Source organism: Marmota marmota, unplaced genomic scaffold, assembly GCF_001458135.2.
Source record: "Marmota marmota marmota unplaced genomic scaffold, marMar, whole genome shotgun sequence".
Classification (NCBI taxonomy): domain Eukaryota; kingdom Metazoa; phylum Chordata; class Mammalia; order Rodentia; family Sciuridae; genus Marmota; species Marmota marmota.
In genome coordinates, this window is record NW_025999960.1 from 16,053,775 (window position 1) to 16,080,287 (window position 26,513).

At 39.1% G+C, this 26,513-nt stretch overlaps 1 protein-coding gene across 3 annotated transcripts in view; it reads right to left on the bottom strand.

Annotated features, from left to right (window-relative positions):
* Lima1 (LIM domain and actin binding 1) overlaps window positions 1-26,513 on the bottom strand; it is a 97,588-nt gene that overhangs the window by 42,735 nt on the left and 28,340 nt on the right. For all 3 annotated transcript variants that reach the window (XM_015493346.2, XM_015493345.2, XM_048802701.1), the window contains 2 exons: window positions 20,214-20,355; window positions 7,995-8,040 (listed from right to left, as the gene is read on the bottom strand). In XM_015493346.2, coding sequence (XP_015348832.1) covers window positions 7,995-8,040; window positions 20,214-20,332 — 165 coding nt within the window. In that variant the 5' untranslated portion in view covers window positions 20,333-20,355. The remainder of the gene's footprint in view (window positions 1-7,994; window positions 8,041-20,213; window positions 20,356-26,513) is intronic.

The following is a 26,513-nucleotide window of genomic DNA, read 5'->3' on the forward strand; positions in this document are numbered from 1 at the left end:
AAAAGTCAGGCGCTGAAGCAGGAAGTGATAAAACAGGATAGCCTTATAAGGACAAAATGAGAAGAAAAGACAGCCTGGATCTAATGATAGTTCCATAGGAGATGAGAGGTTTTTAATCAAGATTCATGGGGAAAGCAAGAAAGAAAAAGCAAAATACCAGGTACTTAAATATTATAACTAAGCATTAATAAAAGTTCAAGAAATTATGTCACTACATGATGTGATTGATGTAATAAATTCTGCTTTTTTTTTTAAATAGGAAAGACATAGTATAGCTAAAACTATACTTGGATGATAGCATCAAGAACTGAAACTATTTATAGAAACCTAAAGAAGTCACCAGACTTTTATAAGTATTTGCATAAATGATATTTATTTAGTTATACCTGACATAATTTACATGCATAGAAATGATCTGTGTGTGTATGTGTGTGTGTGTGTGTGTGTGTGTGTGGTCCCAGGGAGAGAACCCAGGGCCTTACACATACTAGGAAAACACTCTGTCACTGAGTTATGCCAGCCCTCAAATTTTATTTTTACATATGAATCTAATCCACTTTCCCTGCTCTCTACATGTTTATCTATTTTTAAATTCTTAGTTATCAGAAAATTCACTTACAGATTCTTGGGATAATGAAACATGTAGACTTCATAAGAAAACATAACCACCACCCAGTCTCATGATCAAAGAACACACATTTACAGATCGAAGAGTATTTACTTTTACCTAGGCCAAAAATGGAATTTATACATATAAGGCAGACTGAAAACAACCTGGAAATAGTCTGCTGTTATAGGATAATAAAGGAAACGTGCTTGTTAGAGTAAAATTAAATGTCCCATACTTTGAAAGTTCTCCTAAATAAACTAAACACTACCTTCCCAACAAATTGTGACCTCCAGTACCTTCTTACTCTCCATTCCTGTAGTCTGTGACTCCCCAGGCTTTCAATGAAGAAAGAAAGGACAAACAACCTAGGACTGAAAGACTTCAGGGAATTAAATGGGATTAGCAGCTATATTGGGAATTAAGTCTCTCACCCTATTACTCTTCTGAATATACTAAGAGCTATTCTATCAAGTAGCATCAGGCTTGAATAAATAAAGTTATAGAACAACTGCTTGATTCTAGTGTTTAAATTGTAGCTTATGGAACGATTTGCTGGAAGATGTATAGATGGATCAGAGACAGAAGAAGCTTGAAAGATTTTTGTGGAGAATTTTAAAATGGCTCCTTCCGGGTGTGGAATATTAATGTAAGCCTGTAATCCCACCACTCAGGAGGCTGAGGCAGGAGGATGGTTTGAGCCCAGGAGTTAGATACCAACCTGGACAACATAGTGAGACCCCATCTAATAAATGAATAATGGGGCGGGGGGGGTGACCCAGCTCCAGAAACAGGTGCTTCACTGTCAGAAGCATTTTTTGATTCTATGACCTCCTGCTACAGATGAGTCACCTATGCCTCCACCTTCACCTTCCCTACCATGCTCATATAGGTAGGGAAGCAGAGCAGCAGCTGGAAGTAGTAGTGTAAACCTGTAGTCCCAGTAGTTTGGGAGGCTGAGACAGGAGTAACTCAAACTCAAAGCCAAGTTCAGGAACTTAGTGAGGTCCTAAGCAACTTAGCGACATCCTATCTCAAAATATAACATAAAAGGGCTGAGAATATGGCTCAGTGGTTTAACATCCCTGGTTAAAAGAAAAAAAGAAAAAAGCAGCATTTTGCATGGTAAGTACATACTACCTTCTTGGATAAATATCATGGGATCAAAATATATTTATTGATACTCATAAGATATTTTGGGGGGTACTGGGAATTGAACCCAGGGGTGCTTTACCACTGAGCTACATCCCCAGTCTTTTTCTATTTTTTATTTTGAGACAGGTTCTCACTAAGTTGTCAAGGCTGGCCTTAAACTTGCAGTCCTCTTGAGCTGGGGTTGTGGCTCAGTGGTAGAGCACTTGCCTCACATGTGTGAGACACTGGGTTAGATTCTCAGCACAGCATATAAATAAATAAATAAAATAAAGGTCCATCAACAACTATATATATTTAAAAAAAAAAAAAAAAAAAAACTTGCAACCCTCCTGCTTCAGCCTCCCCAGTCACCAGGATTTAGGCAAGAGCCATTGTGCCTGAGTCATAAGATACTTTCTAAAAATTTATTCCAATTAGTTATACATGACAGTAGAATATATGTATGCACTTTGATATATCACACATAAATGAAGTATAATTCTCATTTTTCTCATTGTATATGTTGTAGAATCACATTGGTCATGTAGTCATATATGTACATAAGCTAATAATGTCTGTTTCATTCTACTATTATTCTTACCCCCATACTTCTACCCCTCCCTTTACGTCCCCTCTATCTAATCTAAGGTAACTCTATTCTTCCCTAGGCCCCCATAAGATATTTTTTTTATAATACGTACATATATTTATAAACATGAGCATAGAAAAGTAGTCTGGAAGAAACGGCATCAGGGTATTAACAGTTTATCTTTGGATAATGGATTATGGCACTTGTATTTTCATTTTATAATAAACACATATTCATGATATAATAAACAGTGAATGCCAACTTATCCAGACCCTATCTCAAAATAAAAAATAAAAAGGGCTGGGGATGTGGCTCGGTGGCTAAGTACCCATGGGTTTAATCCCTGGTATTATAATAATAATAAATAATAATAATAATAACAGTGACTGTAAAAACAAAATTATACATCATCTCCATATCACCAAAAATAGCTTTCACAGAATATTAAAAATTTTGATGTTACTTTAAGCAACACAAAAATTATCATTTCTATTTTACTTCTATTAAGCAGGAAGAGAGGGATTTGGGTGGAGGAGTATCAGCAGTGTCCCAAACAAGGACTGGGTGGAGGACATCCCCTTAGGGAGCATTTCAGAAGGAATAAATATGCTCTTTTATTAAAAAGAGCTCCTATGGATACAAGCTCAAGAGTGTTGAGGCGGGGGTGAGGGTATGTGGCATGGACACAAAGGGGAAGGGCCGGGTAGTGTGGTCTGACAGCATTAAAACCCCACACCCTTAAATTCTCCTGGGACTGCTGCCTAGGTCATGGCAGTTGTCCAAGTTCTCAGGACCCGAGGCAAGCAAAGATAGAGAAGAAAAAAAGTTATATAACAAAAGCAATAGCTAAAAGCAACACAAAAGAATATAGTGGGGCTGGAATTGTGGCTCAGTGGTAGAGTGCTTGCCTCACATGTGTGAGGCACTGGGTTCAATTCTCAGCACCACATATGGATGAATGAGTAAAATAAAGGTCCATCAATACTAAAAAATATTTTTTAAAAAAGAATATTAGAGAGGCCTGAGTTATCATTGACTAATAGACTACAGATTATTTATATTTTCTTCTTTTTCTTTGTATTACCTACAGGGAACATGTATTACTTGTGTAATGTACCTCCATCCAGTCAAGTGACCTTGGACAAGTTTCTTAGTTTCTGGAAAATTACAATACAGGGCTACTATGGAGAATACAGGAGTCTATTAACATAGGTCATATAGTATTTGATACAAGTGGGTATTCAGTAAGTGGTGACAATTATTATTTAATGAATGGCCCTACCTACTCCTCTAGCCTCCCCTCAAATGGTGATCAACCATGATCAACTATATTGCCCAGTCATCTTCCAAGTCTTGAACTTGGGTTATAGCCTCTTATTGATCTTTCTATTTGCTCCACAGGGTGGGGGCAAGGGGTATAAAATTAGGTGAAATTCTGGGCTAGGTGTAACTCAGTAGTAGAATGCTTGTTTAGCATGTACAAGGCCTTGGGTTTTATCACCAACACCATGCAAAAACAACAACGAGAAGGTGAAATTCTAACTGATGTCATTTGTATCATTTTCCTAAGTATTTTCCTAGAACAGGATGCTGGGAAGTCAAGAAAGCTAAAAGTTTTCAAATACCACATTGGTCCCAACACTAGCACAGCCTCTTTTCTCCAGCACCCTATTCATTCTACCCAGCAAGCCTGAGAATCTTGATGCTGCCTCCGGATCTAATTGGCGGTCTGAACCCATATCACACCCAGCAGATGTGATACAATGCCCTTCCTGCAGGAACATCTGGCTTGTAATTGGGATGAACAAAGCTCTGTCACTCTGAGATATATGACCTTGGATAAGCCCCTTCCCTTCTTTGGGTTTCAATTATTCCCCTATAAAATGAAGAAGCTGGGTTAAAGGAGCGACAACATTGAAATCTTGGCAAGGATACCTTCATTTTAAAAGCAGGAGAATATTTGGTAGATATAGCAGTTGGGTGGGAAACATGGACTACCTGGACATACAACCTCCAAGGAAGGGAATAAACATCTCTGCTGAGAGCTTCTCAGAAAAGTAGTAGATAGTATTATAGAGTTCAGTGTTCATGTGACACATATTTTCAAAATGTGGCACATTCCATGCTTGAAATGGACCTGAAAGTATAACTGATTGTGGTATTACTGGTATATGTTCCAATGTCTTGGGTTTAAATAGAGAGGGGAGGAAAAAGGAGTACATTTATGGGAATCCAGGATATCACATAACCCAATTCCACCATTTGCTAATGGAGAAAATTTATCCATTTGCTCTTGAATGTTTCTTTGACTTACGTTTCATGGTAAAATGTAGGTACTCTTTTTTTAAAAAATATACTTTTTTTAGTAGATAAATGCAATACCTTTATTTATTTATTAATAATTTAAATATACATACTTATAACTATAATATATTTGTATTTATAAACTATTTGACACCATGACACTTAATCCATAAAGCTGAAGCTTTATGTACCTGTTGCATGTACCTGTTGAGAATAAGGACATTCTCCAAAATAAGCATTTTTACTATTTTTTTTTCCTCTTGGTACAGAATATTGAACCAAGGGGCACTTTGCCACTGAGCTATATCCCCAGGACCCCCTTTTTAAAAAAAGTTACTTACTCTTATTTGTTATACATGATGACAGAATGCAATTCATTTCATATTACACATACAGTGCACACCTTTATTTATTTAATGTGGTGCCGAAAATCGAAACCCAGTGCTTCACATGTGTGAGGCAAGCATTCCACCACTGAGCCACAACCCCAGCCCCAAATGTAGGTACTCTTTAACCTGGCCAATCACTTCATAAATTTATGTGAACATTTCCCTTTGCTCTTCAGAAGGAAAAAAAATCCTCTGTCATGAGTAAAAAACTGATAAAAGTTGAATAACGTCTGTAGTTTAGATAATAGCATTTTACCAATATTATCATTATTATTATTTGGTTTTGAGAAAGGTACTATAGGTATGTAAGATGTTAACATTAGGGGAAGCAAGATAAAGGAATATAAAAGCTCTACCTCAATTATCCTAAATCTAAATTACAAAATAAAAAGCTACCAAAAAAAAAAAAAAGTAAACCTGACTTGTGCTGTCCATTGTATTTCACACTAAAAGGTTTTGAAAGCATAGGCTGTAGTTGTTATTTCTATTTCCATTTCCTCTTTAGTTCTGCTACCAAAATACCTCTGTAATTTTTTTTTTTTTTTTGGTGATACTGGGGATTGACCCTAGGAGTGCTTTCCTACTGAGCTACATCCTCGGCCTGCCTATGGGGATTGAACCCATGCCTAGTTCAAGTGCTCTACCACTGAGCTACATCTCCAGCCCTTTTAAAATTTTATTTTGAGATAAGATCTTGCTAAGTTGTCCAGGCTGGCCTCAAACTGGTGATCCTCCTGCCTCAATGCCCCCAAGGAGCTGAAATTGCAGGCATGCAACACCATGCCCAACTAGATACATCCAGTTTATCTTCAGGCAGGATCTCTTCCAATGCCAGATTTGTATATTCCAGTTCCTACTTGGCATTTCCACTTGGATGCCTTAATAAAGTACTTCACATTTAACATGTCCAAAACTGTGCTTTAACTAATTCTCTCCTCCAAACCTGCTTTTATTGCAGTCTCCATTTCAATTAATGCCATTTAAATTTGAATTTAATGGTGTTTGGGCCAAAAACCATTGTTGCCATTTTTTATTTTTCTCTTTCTACCTTCAATATAAATCCTGACTACTTCTCATCACCTACTCCACTATTAATCCAGTCCAACCAATTATCATTTCTTTCCTTAATCATCACATATTGCTCCTCTACAGTTTTTATCTCTTTGTAGACTTTAAGTCAGACCACATTGGTTTTGTGCACACAAACCCTCTAAAGGCCTCCTTTCCTTCAGAGTTAAGGTCTAGTTCTTCCCAATGACCCCATGTAAACTTTTCTCTTCCCAGTCCTCAAATAGACAACGGCTGCTTTTGCCTCTGGGCATTTGCACATGCTGTTCCTTTAGTTTAAATCTTTCTTCTCCCTGGCTCATGTTCTCAGATCTTCACCCAAATGCCACCTCATCAGAGGCCTACACCTAAACTCTATTCATCACTACTGCTATATAGCACTGTCACTGTTGTGTCACTACCTGACGCAACTCCTCTGTCATCTGTGTCCCCCAGTAGAATGTAAACTCCATGAGGGAGAAGATGAAGTCCATATTCTTAGCACCTAAAACAGTGCTTGAAATATAGCAGGTGCGTTATGAAAACTTGCTAAATGAATAAGTAAAAGAAGGAGGGAGGAAGGGGAATAAGGCAGGAGAATGACAGAAGAAACAAGCAACTGAAGTTGAAATAATGGTAGCTTTTTTCTTATAATGTACCAAAGAAGATTCCTTTTCAAATTACAGGGAAATTAAGCCAAAGACCTGGTCAGTATAACCTCCTTAGAGAGAACAAATTGGGGCATGTTGTACACTAATTTTAATAGACAAGGTACTAAAAACTGCCATGAGGATGCTTTTTTGTTTTGTTTTGAATATTTTTAGTTGTAGGTGAACACAATACCTTTATTTTATTTTATTTTTAAATTTTCTTTTAGTTGTAGATAGACACAATAACTTTATTTGATTTATTTATTTTTATGTGGTGCTGAGGATCGAACCCAGTGCCTCATGTGTGTGAGGCAAATTCTCTACCACTGAGCCACAGCCCCATCCCTATTTTATTTTTTTAATGTGTTGCTGGGGATCAAACCCAGTGCCCCACATGCTAGGCAAGTGTTCTACTACTGAGCTACAACCCTAACCCCATGAAGATGTTTTTGTAATGCCAGCCAAATTAAAGAATTCTTGCCCAAATATGTGAGGTTTATTCCTCAGGAGATTAAATCAGTAACCAGCTACTTGGGAGGCTGAGGCAGGAGGATCACTAGAGCTCATGAACTTGAAATCAACCTGGGCAACATACCAAGATCCCATCTCAAAAAACACAAGGCAAAATTAAAAAAAAAAATAAAGAGATTAAGTAAGATTTCAAAGAAATATATTATCCAACCCAGCTGGAAGTTTGCAAGCAGGGAGAGCAGACAATGGATACTATCTGGGAGCTTATTCTGGAAATGTTTGTCTTTGATGGATCCAGCAGCTAGGAAACTTTCTTACTAGATTGGGTCAAGAAGTTCACTTTAAACAAAGAATCAGAGGAAAATAACAGTTGTGTAGCTTCTACCATTTAAATGCATAGATACAGAAATTCTGGTTGTTTGATTTGGAAAAAAGTATGGCAGCCTAGGAAACCCTATGTTCTCAATTTTGCTGAAGTGAGAACCTCAGGCAAAGTACTTGGCCTTATATCCTTCATTCAGCATAGGAAAGAAAAGTGGTCCAGAAAGAAAACAGAAGAAACAAGCAACTGAAGTTGAAATAATGGTAGCTTTTTTCTTATAAAGGAGAACCTCAGTGAAAAAAATAAGATTTCCTGCACCTGAGCCAAGTTCTCCTGGGCAAATGGCTCATGAATCAGACCAGTTGGCACAAATGTCCAGCTCAGCTGACACGGCACACAAGCCCCACAGAGCTGCAGGTGGCTTGGCCACATGGGCTTTACACGTGAAGTTCCACGTACCCCAGGGCTTCAGAATACTTACACTTTTCTTCTTTTCCATGTTGGCCTCTTCAGCTGCTTTCTGGTACCTTTAGAGAAGGGAGAAAAAAGAAAACGTCCTCAATTTATATTTTTACTGTTTCAACCTTTAGGAAAAATACTTCTACTTCTCTATTGAAAGGAGCCCTCACTTCCTGGGGCTGGTACATTCAGCTGCTCTCATACAACAGAAAAATTCATGTGGGTGAGATCAAATGCTGGAAAACTGGATAGAATACAATGTCTGAGGTTTAAGTTGCTGTTTTGTCACTTTTTTTTTTTTTTTTTAAGTATTGTGGATTGTACCAAGGGGTGCTTTACCACCGAACTGCATCCCCAGCTCTTTTTATTTTGTGAGACAGGGCCTCACTAAGTTTCTGAGGCTGGCTTTGAACTTGCCATCCTCCTGCTTCAGCCTCCCAAGTCATAGGAATGCACCACAGTTCTGGGCGAGGATGTCTCTTTTGGGATAAAGAAGGCCTTGGGAAGTAAAATTGTTCCTGGTAATAAGTATCCCACTGAGAAAAGAACAGGAGAAACAGAGAAAGTTAAAATGTATGTTACACACACACACACACAATATTTTACCACAATTAAACAAAACAGTGAGGTACTGACATGAAGACAGATACATAGACAAACAGAATAGAAAAACCCATAAATAAACACTCACATATACAGTCAAGTGATCTTCAACAAGACTTTCACAACCATTTCAAAGGAGAAGGACAGCCTTTTTTAATAAATGGTGCAGGAAAAAATAGAGAACTACATGCAGAAGAATGAAGTTGAATCCTTACCTTATACAATGTACAAATATTAAGTAAAAAATTGATCAGAGACCTAAATGTAAGAACTAAAACTTTAAAATTCTAGTAGAAAAAGAGAAAGAAAAGCTTCACAACTTTGGATTTGGGAATGACTTTCAGGATATAAAACCAAAAGCACAGCGAACAAAAGGAAAAAAATAAGCCTGGTTTGGTGACACACTCGGTAATCCCAGTGATTTGGGAGACTGAGTCAGGAGGCTCACAAGTTCCAATTTAGCAACACCCTATCTCAAAATAAAATAAATTTTAAAAAGAGCTGTGGTTATAGCTTAGTAGTAAAATGCTTGCCTATTGAATGTACGAGGCCCTGGGTTCAATCCCCAGTAGTGTCCAAAAAAAAAAAAAAGAAAAGAAGAAGAAGAAGAAGAAAAGAAAAAAAAAAATAGATAAAGTGAACATCAACAAAATTAAAAATTTATGTGCATCAAAGGACACTACCAGAGCTGGGGACATAGCTCAGTTGGTTGAGTGCTTGCCTCGAATGCGTAACACCTGGGTTCAATCCCCAGCACTGCCAAAAATTAAAAAAAAAAAAAGACACTACCAACAGAGTAGAAAGTTCCCTGGAATGAAAGAAAATATTTGGAACTCATATACCTAATAAAAGATTAACATCCAGATTGTACAAATTCTTAAAAAATAATACAAATATGACGATATACATAGTATTCTGCATCTCCCTTTCTCCACTTCAGAGAAATTCAAAACAACTTAAGTTTTGTTTTCCTTTAATAATTTTATTTATTTATTTATTTATTTTAGAGAGAGAGAGATTTTTTTTTTAATATTTATTTTTTAGTCTTCGGCGGATACAACATCTTTGTATGTGGTGCTGAGGATCGAACCCAGCCGCACGCATACCAGGCGATCGCATTACCGCTTGAGCCACATCCCCCAGCCCATATTTTATTTATTTGTATGTGGTGCTGAGGATCGAATCCAGTGCCTCACACCTGCTAGGCGAGCACTCTAACACTGAGCTGCTGAGAGCCACCGCCGAGTCTGTATGGCCCCTGGCATTTTGCCAACAGTATTGATTGACAGGCGAGGCATTACTACCCGCCTCTGCCGCAACTTTTGAGTTCTCGCACTATTTTGGAGTTCTCGTGGGGATTTCCGGGGATTCCCCGAGAGTTCCCATTGGTTGGGGAAGTGCAGGAGGAGGGATTTCGGGGGGAGATATTTCCGGCTGGGGGTTTCCTGGACAAGCCTCGTGGTGTTAGGGAGGATTCCCCGGGAGCTGTGTGAAGTGTTTTCCTGCAGTTTAAAAATAAAGTTTGTTCCTGCTTCAGTGGCTCGTGATTTGTGCCCAGCCAGACTGCGGCACTGAGCCACACCCCAGCCCTACTTCAGCCTCCCAAGTCATTGGGGTTACAGGAGTGCACCACACTTAGGTTTTTACGAAATATTTACTGGTTCCTACTATATTCCAAGCACGAAAGAAAAAGAAGTGAAAGAAATGACTAAATCAAACATAATATCTGCCCTCAGAGAGCTTATAGTTTAGACATTAAAACACATAAGCACATGTGCATATACACACATACACATGTGTGCAATCACAGGTACAGAGACTGATTAGTCCTTCAAAATTGGAGCATTATTAAACCATTTAATAAAAGAACGAAACTAAGAAAGGGGGAGGTGGTAAAGGAAAGCTTCAATATGGTAATCATCCTGATCGGTTTTACAATATTTAAATATCATATTGTACCCCATAATTATACAATTAAATATACAAAAATTATCTGTCACCTTAAAAAAAAAAATCCCGATGAAGAAATGACCTTTAGGCTGAGCCCTGAAGTTGGACCACAAGGAGTTAGCCAGGCAAAAAGAAGTGGGAAAGCATTCTAGGCACAGGAAAATAGCACACATACCAGCCTCAAGGCAAGAAAGTGTCTGATGTGTATTAGGTACACAAAGAACTCCAGTGTTGCTGAAGCACATCGAGAAAGGGCAAAGGCAGGAGATGAGGCTGGGATGTTGGGGCAGACTGGGTAGAGCTTTGTAGGTCATGCTAAGGATTTTGAATTTAATCCTAGGTACAATGGATGGCCATTGATCCAATTAATGTTTTAAAGGAGCGCAGAAAATGAACTGGTAGGTGCTAATAATGGAGGTGGCATTAGTGTTGAGATACTGCTGGCTTGCTTGGCCCAGGATGGCAGCACTGGAGATAAAGAAAAGTGAATAGATTTGAGATGTATTTCAGAGGTAGAATCAACAGTGTGCTAATGAGGAGAGGGAGAAGAGGAAAAAGGTCAAGAATAATTTCTAGGTTGGGTATGGTGGCTCACATCTATAATCCCAGCACCTCTGGAGGCTGAGGCAGGAGGAGTTCAAGTTCAAAGCCAGCCTCAGCAACTTAGCGAGGCCCTAAGCAACTCAGTGAGACCCTGTCTCTAAATAAAATATAAAAAACAATCTGGGGATGTTGCACAGTGGTTAAGAGCGCCCCTTGGTTCAATCCCCAGTACAAAAAAAAAAAAAAGAATGATTTCCAGGTCTCTGGCAACTGAATCAACAGAAATAAGTTTACTGAGATGGGGGATTTATTTTTCTTTCTTTCTTTCTTTCTTTTTTTTTTTTTTTCAGTGCTAGGGATCGAACCCAGGGCCTTGTGCCTTGCTCATGCTAGGCAAGCACTCTACCACTGAGCTACAACTCCATCCCTGGGATGCGGAATTCTGAAGGAGAAACAAATCCAGTGGGAAGATCAAGAGTTCAGTGTAAGCCATGTTAAATAAAACATTCATTTGGTAGTACAGTAGAAACAAACATCAAGAGTTCAGAAAAGAGGTTGAAACTAGACACATACATGTAGGAAAAGTTTGCCCATACGTGGTATTAAAGCTATGACTGTAAAAGATATCTAATATTAGTGTTTTGGTGAATTTCCATCATTTTTTCCCACTTATAGCTATACCTGTCTGAGAGATTGCCTCAAAGTGGGAATTCAGAAACAGTGGATTACAGCAAAACAGAAACTTAGAATGGTCCTTGATCATGGGTTTCCACACCCCTTGGACAATCATCTACAGTATATTATAGCAATAACACAATATATGAAAGCCAGAGCCAATCAGCAGACAGAATTATAGTTAGTCAATTGTTCTCCAAAGAAAGGTATTTACACTGTGGTTAGATAAGTAAACAGGCTGAGGTTCCCCTCCCTTTAAAGTCCTAACAGAAACATGGATTTTTAAAAGATTAAAATAGTTTTTATCTTCAGCTCTATTTTTTTAGCACTGAGGCATATGAAGATCAGGTGTATGCACCAATGGCTGTAATGAACCCTGTTTTGAAATTCAGAGGCAACTATTACAGCCCCTTATTTTATTTTATTTTTTTGGTACCAGGAATTGAATTCAGGGGCACTTGACCACTAAACCACATCCCCAGTCCTTTTTTATTTATTATTTTTTTTTAAGCTGTGGATGGACACAATATCTTTATTTTTATGTGGTGCTGAGGATCAAACCCAGTGCCTCATGCATGCGAGGCAAGCACTCCACCACTAAGGTATAATCCCAGCCCACCCCAGCCCTTTTTAAATATTTTATTTAGAGACAGGGTCTCACTGAGTTGCTTGGCACCTCGCCGTTGCTGGGGCTGGCTTTGAACTCGAGATTCTCCTGCCTCAACTTCCCAAACAGCTGGGGTACAGGCATGTACCAGCTGTAGCCCCTTACTTTTAATGAGATACTTGATAAATAGTGGGCACACAGGGAGAAAAGCTCTACACCACTACTCCTTCCTAGTTTGGTCCTTGGTATTTACCTTTTGTACTCTGAGTGTTAAGATACTCTGAATCTCAGCAATTTTTGTTTGTTTTGTTTTAGATGGGATCCCACTATATTACTTAGCCTGGTCTCCAACTCCTGGGCTCAAGTGATCCTCCTGTCCAGCCTGAAGCTGGGACTACAAGTGCATGTCACCATGCATGCCCAACTACCGAGGCTTAGTACTTCTGAATTCGGCGTTCCACCAGGATTCAGCCCTCAGATTTTCCTCAAAGGCGCTTAGAACAACTGGCATTATTCTGACATAAACTGTGAAGGGCATCTATTTTTTTGGGGGGGGTGTCATTTTGAAGATCCAATTTGAGGGAAAATTTTTTTCAATGAAATCTCTATAATTAAAATCTCATCCCTATTTCCTTCCTAGATTTTCTTCTGGTTCAGTCTCTTTTTTCTCACATATGGAATTTAATCTTGCAACTGCTCATTAATGCACAGCTGTGAGGCAGGCAGCTGATGGAGGATACTAAAATCATCTGGGGAATAATAATAGTGTCTCAAATTTTTCTTAGGTCAGAAAACAGAGTTCCTGAGCCATGACTTGCTTGTATGTCCTCAAATAGAGCAAAGGGAACACAGAGCCAAAAAAGGGAAAATGGAAACTCCCAAGGTTTAGGCAATGTATTTTCTTCAGAACAAATTCACCACTAAAATGTTACAGAGAAGTAAAAATAGAGGAAGTTAACCAGGGAGATCTGACGATATTTTTCTCCCCAGTACTGGGGACAAAACCCAGGGGCATAGGCATGTTACATAAGCACTCTACTACTAAATTATGTCCCAGCACTTTTTTTGGGGTGTAGTGGGGGTAGTGGGAGAAAGGGTCTCATTAGGTAGCACAGGTTGCTGACCTCAAACTTGCAATTCTCCTGCCTTAGTCTCTCAAGTAGCTGGGATTACAGATGTGTACCACTACATTCAGTTCAATTTTTTTCTTATGAGGGAAGAATAGTCATAAAAAAAAAAACTAAATACAAACTTTTTTATCTCCTGGGACTCAGAATAATTAAAGTTATACCAGCGTAGGAGGGACTGTGATAAGGTGGAGACACCCTGGCACTGGGTAAGGGATCAGTGTGCTGGGTTCATCAAATCTCCCATCTCCAGGAATGACCTTCAGTCCCCATTGCTGAACCTCAAGTTCCTTATCTTCAAAGGAGTGGGACAAAGGTTAGCCAAACCAGTGATTTCTAGCATTTTTAGGTGTAGAACCCTCTCATTTTATTTAGAACCTAAAATATAAAAGGGATCAAGCTGGGTACAGTAGCTTACTCCTGTAATCCCGACGGCTTGGGAGGCTGAGGCAGGAGGACTGCAAATTCAAATCCAACCTGTGCAACTTAGTGAGGCCATAAGTAACTCAGTGAGACTCTGTCTCAAAATAAAATATAAAAAAGGGTTGGTGATATGGCTCAGTGGTAGAGTGCCCCTGGGTTCAATCCTTGGTACCAGAAAAATAAATAAATAAATAATAAAAGAGACCAAAACAGGACAGCTGGGGTGGAAGGTCCCTGGCTCTATCCTAAGATCTTTCCATCTTTCCAGAACTGACCCCTGAGGTTCCTCTGAAAACTACCAGGATAGACTCCCTTTAATTCAAAAAATATATGTATCAAATAAGACCTTCTTGCAAAGAAACCAAATGCTCCCCAGTCAACTTTTATCAAGTAAAGGATCATGTTATGCTGAAGTCACAAGGGAGTGAAACCAAAGCTAGTTGTTCAAACTGACCCATTGATAGAACCTTCTTTACCTCAAATTTATTAATTTACAAAGTACAAAGGTTTAGTCAAAGAAATAAGCTATGAAGGACCCATAGTTGCCAGAAAACTAATCTTTTGTACGTATAAATGTAAATTGTATTAACAATTAGAAAATAAAGCCCAACTAACCTACAAACATTGGCCAGACTAAGCTTCCTCCAAATACCACCTTTTTTTTTTTTTTTTTTAGTTGGGGATTAAACCCAGGCCTCCTTAAGCATGTGCTTTACCACTGACCCACATCCAGGTCAAATACCACTTTTATTTTTTTGGTACTGGTGATTGAACCTGGAATGTTTTAACACTGAGCTATATTCCCAGCCATTTTTATTTTGAGACAGAGTCTTGCTAAATTGCTCAGGCCTGGCTAAATTGCTGAGGCTGGCCTCGAATCCACAATCTTCCTCCTGCCTCAGCCTCTGGGATTACAGGTGTGTGCCACTACATCCAGATGAAATAAAATGACTTTAATCAAGGTTATATAATTACTGAATGATAGAATCAAAATTTGCATGATAATCCGCTGACTCCAAGGCTTATATTCTTATGGGTTTAAAATTAATCATTTTCTATCACTGCCATTTACCCTTATGACTTTCATGAAAAAAAGAAGGCAGCCAGGCATAGTGGCGCACCTGTAATCCCAGTGGCTCAGGAGGCTGAGTGTGAAGATAGCAGGTTCAAAGCCAGCATTAGCAATTTAGCAAGGTGCTAAGAAACTCAGTGAGACATTGACTCTAAAATACAAAATAGGGCTGCTGATATGACTCAGTGGTTGAGCGCCCATGTGGCACTCAGTGGTTCAACCCCCCCGGGTACCAAAAAAAAAAAAAAAAAAAGGCAGTTAACCCATCATGCTATAAGAAGGGTACCTCTAGGGGCTGGGATTGTGGCTCAGAGGTAGAGTGCTTGCCTAGCATGGGCGAGGCCCTGGGTTTGATCCTCAGCACCACATAAAAAAATAAAATAAAGTTATGTGTCCACCTATAAGTAAAAAATAAATATTGAAGATAAAAAAAAGAAGGGGACCTCTAAAGTCCTTTGTACTTTCTTCAAAAGTAAAAAGACCCCTAAGATGAATTGCCTTTTCCAATTTCCAATTTCCTAACTCTCATGAGTTATTAAAAGACCCAAGGGGCTGGGATTGTGGCCCAGTGGTAGAGGGCTCACCTAGCATGTGCGAGGCCCTGGGTTCAATCCTCAGCACCACATAAAAATAAATAAATAAAACAAAGGTATTAAAAAAAAAAAAGACCCAAATCCTTATGAGATTTGACTGGGGCTGGACAATGACAGAGGGAGGAGATGAGAAAGTCGCCCAGGAGAAGATGAGAGCTTCATTGGAGTGACTGACCAATGTTGGGTAGAGTAGAAAGTGAAACCAGGAAGGAGACTGACATCCAGGGCCTGAGTTTCCTAGTGATGTCAAAGCACAGGGTGAGCAGGAATAAGAGAGTGGCACATACAGAAGGACAGAGGCTCTAACCAGAGAGCAGGTTTTCCAAATATTCTCTTTCTGGATGACAATAAGGATGTGGCTGGAGGCAGGGATTGACAAGATAAAGTGCAGGCTGAGAAGTAGAGAAGATCAACAATTTTTTTTTTTTTTTTTTTGGTTCCAGGGATTGAACCAAGAGGTGCTTAACAACTGAGCCACATCCCCCAGCCCTTTTTTAATGTTTTATTTTCAGAAGGGTCTCACTAAGTTGCTTAGCACCTCACTAAATTGCTGAAGCTGGGGCTGGGGATGTGGCTCAAGCGGTAGCGCACTTGCCTGGCATACGTGCGGCCCGGGTTCGATCCTCAGCACCACATACAAACAAAGATGTTGTATCCACCGAAAAACTAAAAAATAAATATTAAAAAATTCTCTCTCTCTCTCTTAAAAAAATAAAAAAATAAATTGCTGAAGCTGGCCTTGAACTTGTAATCCTCTCGCCTCAGCCTCCGGAGTTATTGGGATTATAGGCATGCACCACCATACCTGGAAAGATTAAGAAATTATGAAGAAATTTCATTTGATATGGATCAGTGACTCTTCACTGGGAGCTTCATTGGCCCCATCGGGCAATTGGAAACATATGGAGATCTTGTTGGGTTTTCTCTCCCATCCCTTTATTCCTTTTGTAGTTGTCACAGTGTCATAGGTTACTTACTACCAGCATTTGGAGGAGCTATCCTACACAAGGAAGAGGTACACCCAGAATGCCAATAACACCCCAATGAGAAACAGAGAAGCAAATAATACAGGAAACTGGTGTTTCCAGTGAAAGAAAGGAGCTTGGCCAGAAGCTGGCACACCACTGTGACACAGGAGAGAAGTGTGAAGTGTAGTCAAATGTGAGCCTCAGAACTCAGGTTTAGGACATTAGAACCAGGCACTAAAAACAATGAATGGGAACGGTATTGCAGTTGCAGGAAAGCAGCAAGTCTGACTCCTGACCCTAGAATATTTCAGGATCCCATGTGCAGAAAGAGTACTACTCAGACATGGGAATGCATGGCAAGGGAAAGCCAAGTTTAGTTAAGGCAGGTGGGGCTAAGGAAGGTGAAAAGGCTAAGAATGTACAGAAATTTCTCTGCAGAACAGGGGGTTTCCAACTCCCATTAATCACATCTCAACACGGTCTCAGATACCTTCACTTTCTTTCCATTCCTGTTGCTCCCCACCCTCACAGCAGCTTTCACTTGGTTTCCTGAAAGAGCCTCATAAATTGTCTCCATGCTATTAATCTCTCACCTTTTCCAATATGACTTTTACAATGCTGCCAGAAGCATCTTTCCAAAACACAAGTCTGATCATGTCACTCTCTCAGTTGCATTCACCGCTGAACTAACTAAATCTGAAACTTAGCATAGCATTGGAGGCCTCCCACCATCTAGCTCTAATTGAACCATACCAGTCCCTTCTCACTTTTGTTTTTGCCCTGCTTGACTGCTTGCTTTCTATTCCCTTTGCTTGTATTAGGCTCCCACAATCCTTTCCTTATTCACTTTGCTTTATGTTCAGGTTCACTTCTTGAAACTCACCAGACTATCTCTTCCAATTACCAATAATTCCTAAATTTCCCTAAAGGCAAAAATCACCCAGGATACTTGTTAAGAGCACAAATTCCTGAGCCCCAATGCAGATACAGAATCAGAATCTTTGGAGGACCTGGGAAGCCATCCATGTAGGAAGGTTTTAAAACATGTTCAAAAAAACTTTGATATTCTACCCATCAGGAGGTAGAGTCAAATTCCCCTCTCCCTAAATATAAGTCAGCCTTGGTTATTTACTTCCTTTTCTTTTTTTTTTTTTTTTAAGGTACTGGGGATTGAATTCATGGCCTTGCACATACTAGGCAAGCACTCTACCCTTGAGTTACATCTTCAGGCTTAGTGACTCACTTCTATGAAGAGAATGTGGTAAAAGTGATAGCATATGACTTCCAAGGCTAAGGTCATGAAAGGGAACCAACTTCTAGCTTCTTTCTTCTTTTGTTCCCTCTCTCCCTCTGTTTCTGGCTGCTTGCCTTAGAACCCAGCCACGAAGCCAAAGAGTCACATGGACTGGCCATGTGTAAGTGTTCCAATCATGACCCCAGCTGAGTTCCCAGATGACAGCCAGCATCAACTGCCTGACTTGGGAGTGAGCGAGCCTTTAGATAACTAAGGCTCCCAGTTTTTGAGCCACCCTGGCTTATGCTAAGTAGAGCAGAGACAACCCTGTCCAAATTGGAGATTCACAAGCAAAATAAACATTGCCATTATTTTATGCCTCTAAATTTTAGAGGTCTCTGTTTTTGTGATGCTGAGCATCTAACACAAGGCTTTAAGCATGCTAAGCAGGCACTCTGCCACTGAGGTACATCCCCTAGCCCAAGATTTTTTTATTTTCTTTAAAAATTTTTTGTTTTTGTATCAGGGACTGAACCCAGGGGCTCTTAACCACTGAGCCACATTCCCATTCCTTTTTATTTTTTGAGACACATTCTCGCTAAGTTACTTAGGGACTCCCTAAGTTGCTGAGACTGACTTTGAACTTGCAATCCTTCTGCCTCAGCCTCTCAAACCACTGGGATTATAGACATGTGCCACCATGCCAAGCTCCCAAGATTATTTTAATCAAAATTATTAATTCATACTAATTATATAGATTATTGTTTTGTCCTGGGGGTTGAACTCAGAAGTGCTTTAACACGGAGCTACATCCCCAGCGTTCTTTTAATTTTTGGACAAGGTCTCACTAATTTGCTGCGGGTCTTACTAAATTGTTGAGGCTTGCCTCAACTTCTGATCCCTCCTCCTGCCTCAGCCTCCCAAATTTCTAGGATAATAAAACATGTGCCACAGTGCCTGGCTAATTGTATAGATTAATGTGACATTTACTTGTATGCATATATCATGCTTTGCTTGAATCCAAATGCCCTCTATTACTCTCCCTTCTTTTGCCCTCACTCTTATCTCTCTTCTCTTCTCAATGTTTTTAGTTTCAGGTCATCATTTTTTCTTTTTTTAAATATATTTTTTTAAAGAGAGAGAGAGAGAGAGAGAATTTTTTTTTTTTAATGTCTTTATTTTAGTTCTCGGCGGACACAACATCTTTGTATGTGGTGCTGAGGAGCTACCGCTTTTGAGCCACATCCCCAGCCCAATCATTTTTTCTTTAATTACCACAATAGAGAAACACATGATACTTGTCTTTCTGTATCTGGTTTAGTTCATGTAACATCATGACCCCCAGTTCCATCTATTTTCTGCAAATGATGTGATTTAATTCTTTTTTTTTTTACAGCTGAATAATACTTCATCATGTATATATACCATAATTTCTTTATTCATCTTTCAATGCCAGTCTAAGATTTTCTTCAGGGTACTATAGATTGAACCATGGACCTTGTATATTCTGGGCAAAGGCTCTACCACTAAGCTAAATCACCAGTGCTTAGCATCTTCTAAAACAGAAATAGAGGTTGGGGATTTAGCTCAGTGACAGAGCACTTGCCTTGTATGTGTAAGGCCCTGAGTTTGGTCCTCAGCTCTGAAAAAAATAAATAAAACACAACAATAGATAACTGGAACACCATATCATTAGCAAGTACTCCAGATAAATCTTAAGATCATGAAGGTTGGGCTGGGCACTGTGGTGCATGCCTTTAATCCCAGTGACTTGGGAGTCTGAGACAGGAACATCACAAGTTCAAGGCCAGCCTGAGCAACTTAGCAAGGCCCTCAGCAACTTAGTGAGACCCTGTCTCAAAAAATAAAAAATGCAGGGCTGGAATTGTAGCTACAGTGGTAGAGCACTTGCCTAGCATGTGTGAGGCACTGCATTCAATCCTCAGCACCACATAATAATAAATAAATAAATAAACAAACAAACAAAATAAAGGTATTGTGTCCATCTACAATTTAAAAAATATTTTAAAAAATAGGGTCAGGGTTGTGGCTCAGTGGTAGAGCGCTTGCCTAGCATGCTTGAGGCACTGGGTTCAATCCCCAGCACCACATAAAAATAAAAACAAATAAAGGTATTGTGTCCATCTACAATTAAAAAAAATATTTAAAAAAAATTAAAAAATAAGAAGAACTGGGGATATATTTCAATGGTAAATCACCCTGGGTTAAATCCCCAGTACCTGCCCTCTGCCCAAAAAAGCTCCTGGTTTAATTCCCCTGTACTGCTGAATACATACATACATACATACATGTCTCCTGATTATTATCATCTTTCTTCTCCACGGTACTGTGTATGGTACTCAGTAAGTCATTTCATAATCTCCCTGACAGGTGGTATTGTGTGCTTAAGACAAATGGTTTTTTTGGAACCAGGATCAGCACTTACTTGGAGAATATTTCAACGATAGTTGATGACTTGTTCTTGTTGACAAGAGAAAGTTCTTTGGCTGTTACCCTCAAAGACAGTGAAGTCCATTGCCGTCTGTTAAATGCAGTTGATTCCATCTTGTCTACAGATACTGAAACACCTACACAATAAAGAAAGTCAGAACATTAGATGTAGGAGAGGGATGGCCCGCATCCAAGGATTGACAGTGGGGTATGAACAGTAAGAGAGCAGAGAGCCCAAACCAACACACTCTACTCTTCTACCACTTCTCCCAAAAACTGTGTAACCTTGGTCAAATGATTCAATATCTTTGGGTTGCAGTTTTCTGTAGAAGGGGGTTAGATCAGATCATTTATAAGGTCTCTTCCAGGTCCAACATTTTATGACTGATCCTATGGGGCAAAAGTCAACTGGCCTTTCCTTGAATTTAAGCCTGTTCCAAAGTCACATTTAGAGTGAAATGTTCCCCTCTTCTGAATTACATCCCAGGGGAGGTACAATCAGCATCTCAGCAGAGTCAGATTCAAGTTAGATTCTACCTACATCCAGGCTTCTTTTGGCTGGCCTCACTCCCCACACTCTGCAGCACTAGCCATTCAGCCTTGGAAGGACAGCTGGGGACTCTGCATGGTCTACTAGAAAGAGCAAGGGCTTTCAGGCTAGGCAGACTTCAGTAAAACCATAACTTCGTTATCTTGAACAAATTACATAACTTTGGGGCTGGGGGGTGAAGCTCAGCAATGGAGATTTGCCTAACATGGGTGAGGCTCTGGGTTCAATCCCCATGGGGTGAGAGGGTGGAGTAACATTTAAAAAAAATTTTTTTTAGTTGTAGATGGACACAATACCTTTATTCCATTTATTTATTTTTATGTGGTGCTGAGGATTGAACCCAGTGCCTCACACATGCGAGGCAAGCGCTCTGCCACTGAGCCACAATCCCAGCCTGGGAGGAGTAATCTTTCTAGTTTTAGTTTTTTTTTTCTTTTCTTTTCTTTTTTTAATTTATTTTTCAGTTTTATGTGGGCACAATATCCTTATTTTATTTTATGTGGTGCTGAGGATTGAATCCAGCACTTCATGCATGCTAGGTAAGCACTCTACCTCTGAGCCACAACCCCAGCCCCAGTTTTAGTTTCTTCAGCTAAAAAAATGAGGAAAACGAGGATTATACCTAAACTTTCTAGGGTTTTAATGTAGATTTATGGCAACAATATATTTAAAATACTAGGCATGTTAGAGTAGTATAAAGAGCATTTTAAGCATGACATATTAGCTTTGGCACTTGTATATTCTTACTATGATTAGCCAATCAGTAAAATATACTTAAATTCAAAGGCCACAATCTCCATACTTAAATTATTTTCTGATGGTGCACTGGTGCACACCTGTAACTCCAGTGACTTGGCAGGCTGAGGCAGGAGGACTGCCAGTTCAAGACCAGCCTCAGGGGCTGGGGCTGTAGCTCAGTGGTAGGGTGCCTGCCTCGCAGGTGTGAGGCACTGGATTCGATCCTCAGCACCACATATAAATAAATAAATATATTGTGTCCATCTACAACTAAAAAAAAAAAAAGACTAGCCTCAGCAATTTAGTGCAGCCCTGTCTCAAATAAATAGGGATAGGGGTGTGGTTCAGGGCCCCTGGGTTCAATCAAAAATTATTTTCTATGGTCCCTTCAAGCCAAAAAATACCCAAAGCCATTCTCTTGACATAAGTTAATCTCTACCCATTAACCTAGATTTTTTTTCCACCAGTACTTATCAAAGGAGTTCCAACTTTTGTCCAAAAGAAGTAAGATTAGTCGAGGCTCGGGATGTGGCTCATGTGGTAGCACGCTTGCCTGGCATGCATGAGGCACTGGGTTCAATCCTCAGCTCCACATAAAAATAAAGATATTGTGTCCATCTAAAACTAAAAAATAAATATTTTTTTAAAAAAAGATTAGATTAGTCAATAGTTTCTTTATTTGAAGAGCGAAAGTAAAAATTAAAGTACTGCTTGCAGCTCTCTTGACAACTGCAGAGCATAAGTAATCTGATACAAGAAATGGTTCCTGGAGTATTGCAACCCACAGCCCTGACAACAGTGGAATACAAGAGGCACTGGGCTGCCCTTTCACACTAAAAGTACCAAGATGAAAAGTAGGTGATGGGCAACTCTAATAGACCATGCTACTTTTCCACACAGAGCACTTTGTTTTTTCTGACTAAAGCCTTGTCTGAAAATAATACTAGTTTGTTGTTTTTGTTGATTTGTCTTAATCCCTATACTGGAAGGCAGCAGAGTTCACAGCAATGGTAAGACCTCCGGCATTAGCATCAGATAGGCCCAAGTATGAGTGTTGGCCTCACCACTCAATGCTGTGTACTGTTCCTAAAACTTAGATTTCTCACCAATAATAACAGGTGTGTTTGTTTTGGTCTGGAATTGAACACAGTGGTGCACTGTGCTATACCCCCAGCACTTTTTAGTTTTATTTTGAGACAGTGGCTCACTAAGCTGCCCAGGCTAGACTTAAACTTGCAATTCTTCTGTCTCCCAAGTCACTGGAGTTACAGGAGTGTGCTAACACACTCAGCACAATAACAGTATTCCTTTTCTTAAAAAATTTTTTTAGATGTTGATTGACTTTTATTTTATTCATTCATTTACATGCGGTGTTGAGAATCGAACCCAATGCCTCACATGTGCTAGACAAGTGTTCTACCACTGAACCACAACCCTAGCCCCCCAAATAGTATTCTTTTGAGGAATAAATAAGATAAAAAAGAATAATCCAGAATCAGTAAACAATAAATGTTAGAGTTTTTTAAATGTTATATCTTCTTTCTGAATAAAATAATCTCAATATTACTCATGCTTTCTAAATAAACCTGAATGTACCAAATAAAACATGACACCTATTTGTGTATCTACTTCCCAATTTGTAACTGACAGACTCACCACTGTCAGCCTTTTTTTCTAACGAGAACAAGGTGTGCAAGTAACAAACAATTTGGCCAAACTTAATTATGTAAAACCACAATATTCATCCTTTAAAACAAATTTAGGAAACACTGACCAACACTTTAAGACATTATTTGGCAAAATTATGCTTCTAACATAGGTGTGGGTATAAATGTTGTCAGTTCTTCTAATGTGATGAATTTTGGATGAAAGAGAAAACACACACACACACAAACACAAGGTTATAAGGTTTGTTCTCAAATCTGTTCATAAAAAAAGGAACAGCGGACCTGGGTATGTGGCATGTGCCTATAGTCCCAGCTACTTGGAGTAATGAAGCAGGAGAGTTCAAGATCAGCCTGGGGAATGTAGGGAGACACTATCTTAAAACAACAACAACAACAACAACAAAAAGTGGGAGGAAAGTATTGGTTATATGAGGGACTGAGCATGATAAAGAAAAAGGAGTTGATTCCACATCTGGTTTTGAGTACTCCTGGCTAGAATGCTATGGAAAGTTAGAACATCTATCTTGGTATAAGTGCACCTTATATACAAGAAATAAATTGTTCACCCCAAAATATGGAGAGACCCCTATCTAAATGGTATTCATAATCTATTGAACTTACTAGCATATAACAAATAGTTACAGCACAAGGCAGAATGTGGTTAGAGGCAATGTATGGTCTAGGAGGGTGGGATTTTTGGCTGGAGGGAAGAGATGGAAAAAGATACTGGATTAACTTGGAATGGGCAGAATTTCACAATGAGAGTAGGAGGAATAAAGTACAGGAGAATACCTTTAGGGGATGAGTTAGATTTTGGTTGCAAAAGAAGTTGAAAATAAGGTAGGAAAAGGCAGGATGAGGCCATACTAGGAAGAGCCTTGAAAACCTTGTTAAGGAAGTTAGGACACATTCCAAAAGTGCAAATATCAAGCCTGTGAGTTAGCAGAAATGTAGTCCTTTTTCTTTTGGTACCAGGGATTAAACCCAGGATGCTTAGACACTGAGCCACATCTCTGGCCCTTTTTATTTTATTTTTTTATTTTGAGACAAGGTCTCCCTAAGTTGCTTAGGACCTCACTAGTTTGCTGAGGCTGACTTTGAACTCATGATCTTCCTGCCCCCACCTCCGGCGGAGCTGCTGGGATTACAGGTGTGCACCAACAGGCCAGGCTTAAAGTCTAGTCTTAATGTGCTATTCCTCAGCACAAGCATGACATTTAAGGCAATTTTTTAAAGAATTTCCCCTGAGGGCTGGGGTTGTGGCTCAGAGGTAAAGTGCTTGCCTATCATGTGTGAGGCATTGGGTTTGATCCTCAGCACCACATAAAAATAAAATAAAGCTATTGTGTCCACCTATAACTAAAAACTAAATATAAAAAAAAAATTTCCCTGAGCCTCAATAGTCACATCTGTAAGATAAAAGCTCTACATTGGATTACCCACAGTCTCTACAGTGAAACAAATAAAGTTTCTGAAAAACCACAATGAATGCCATGTCTTAAAAAAGATTATTCTGCAACAGTGTACAACTTGCTAAGAGAAGAAACTGGAGTCTAACAGTTACTAAAAGATCCTAAAACTGTCTAAATGAGAGATAATCAAGGTTTTCATTTTGTTTGGTACTGGGGATTGAACCTAGGGTGCTTTACTACTTTAGGTACATCCCACTCCTATTAAATTTTTTGAGACAGGGTCTCACACAGTTGCTGAAGCTGGCCTCCAACTTGCCATCCTTCTGCCTCAGCCTCCAGAATGGCTGGGATTATAAGTGTGAACGATCACACCCAGCCCCATCAAGGTTTCAAGTAGGAATGAAACATATGTAGAGAGAATTGATAGTTTTCAGAATAAAAGGGACTTAAGGTAAGAGAAGGAATCAAAGCTGGCATCACCAAACATAAACGATTAAAAGTTTAAGGGTAAATATAGAATGACAAGAGAGAGTTTTGCTATTTCATGTTGAAATATACACATAATCAAGAAAAATCCAAGTGATACACAAGAAACTTCAAATTCAAAACTACCATTAGAAACCAGACTCTTAGAAGAAAAAAATTTTTGAAACACCTACTTTATTCAAAGCACAAATCTCCTCACAACCCTGCTACAAGTTTGGTTTTATTAACTTAAATTTATTTTTTTATTTTTTTAGTTGTAGATGGACACAATGCCTTTATTTTATATATTCACTTATTTTTTTTATGTGGTGCTGAGGATTGAACCCAGTGCCTCTCATGTGCCAGGCAAGCACTCTACCACTGAGCCACAACCCCAGCTTTTATCTTATATTTATGATGAAGATAAGTTAAATAACTTTACAAAAATTACTTCAATATAAAGTAGCAGAGTTGAGATTCTTATCTATATTGGTTTTTTTTTGTTGTTGTTGTTGTTGTTGTTTTTTTGTGTGTGTTTTAACCAGGGATTGAACCCAGGGATACTTTACTACCAAGCCACACCCCTATTCCTTTTTATTTTTTTATTTTGAGACAGGGTCTTGCTAAGCTGCTTAGAGTCTCACTAAATTGCTGAGTCTGACTTGGAAAACGCAATCCTCCTGCCTCCTAAGTCACTGGGATTAAATGTGACCTACCATACCTGGCCAAATTTATATTCTGTTTAATTCCAAAGTCCATTTTCTTTCTACTACAAGTAGTGAACAATGATCAAAAACATCAAATTTTAACCAAAACTGGGAAGAAAAATTTCTGAACCATCTAGCTGCAAAACCATATAAATTATCTTCTAGTAGCAGCAAGTACAATTGGGACCTCCATATCCTTTTCACATCCATGGAATAAACCAACCATGGATTGAAAAAAAATTTGTTCGGGGTGTACCAGGGATTGAATTCAGGGGCACTCGACCACTGAGCCATATCCCCAGCCCTATTTTGTATTTTATTTAGAGACAGGGTCTCACTGAGTTGCTTAGTGCCTCACTTTTGCTGAGGCTGGCTTTGAACTAGCAATCCTCCCGTCTCAACCTCAGCCTCCTGAGCTACTGGGATTATAGATGTCTACCACCAAGCCTGGCTTGAAAATATCTGAAAAAATATTGTGCTGGATATGGTGCCACATGCCTGTAATCCCAGCACTTTGGGAGGTTGTCCTGAACACACACAGACTTTTTTATTGGTTATTATTTCCTTAAAAATATAGCATAACAAATATAGTATAATAAGTATTTATGTAGCATTTACATTGTTTTAGTCATTTTAAGTAATCTAGAGGTAATTTAAAGTATATGGGAGGATGTGTGTAAGTTATAGGTTAAGACTGCATGCACCATTTTATAAAAGGGACTTGAACATATACAGATTTTTTTTTTTTTTTTTTTT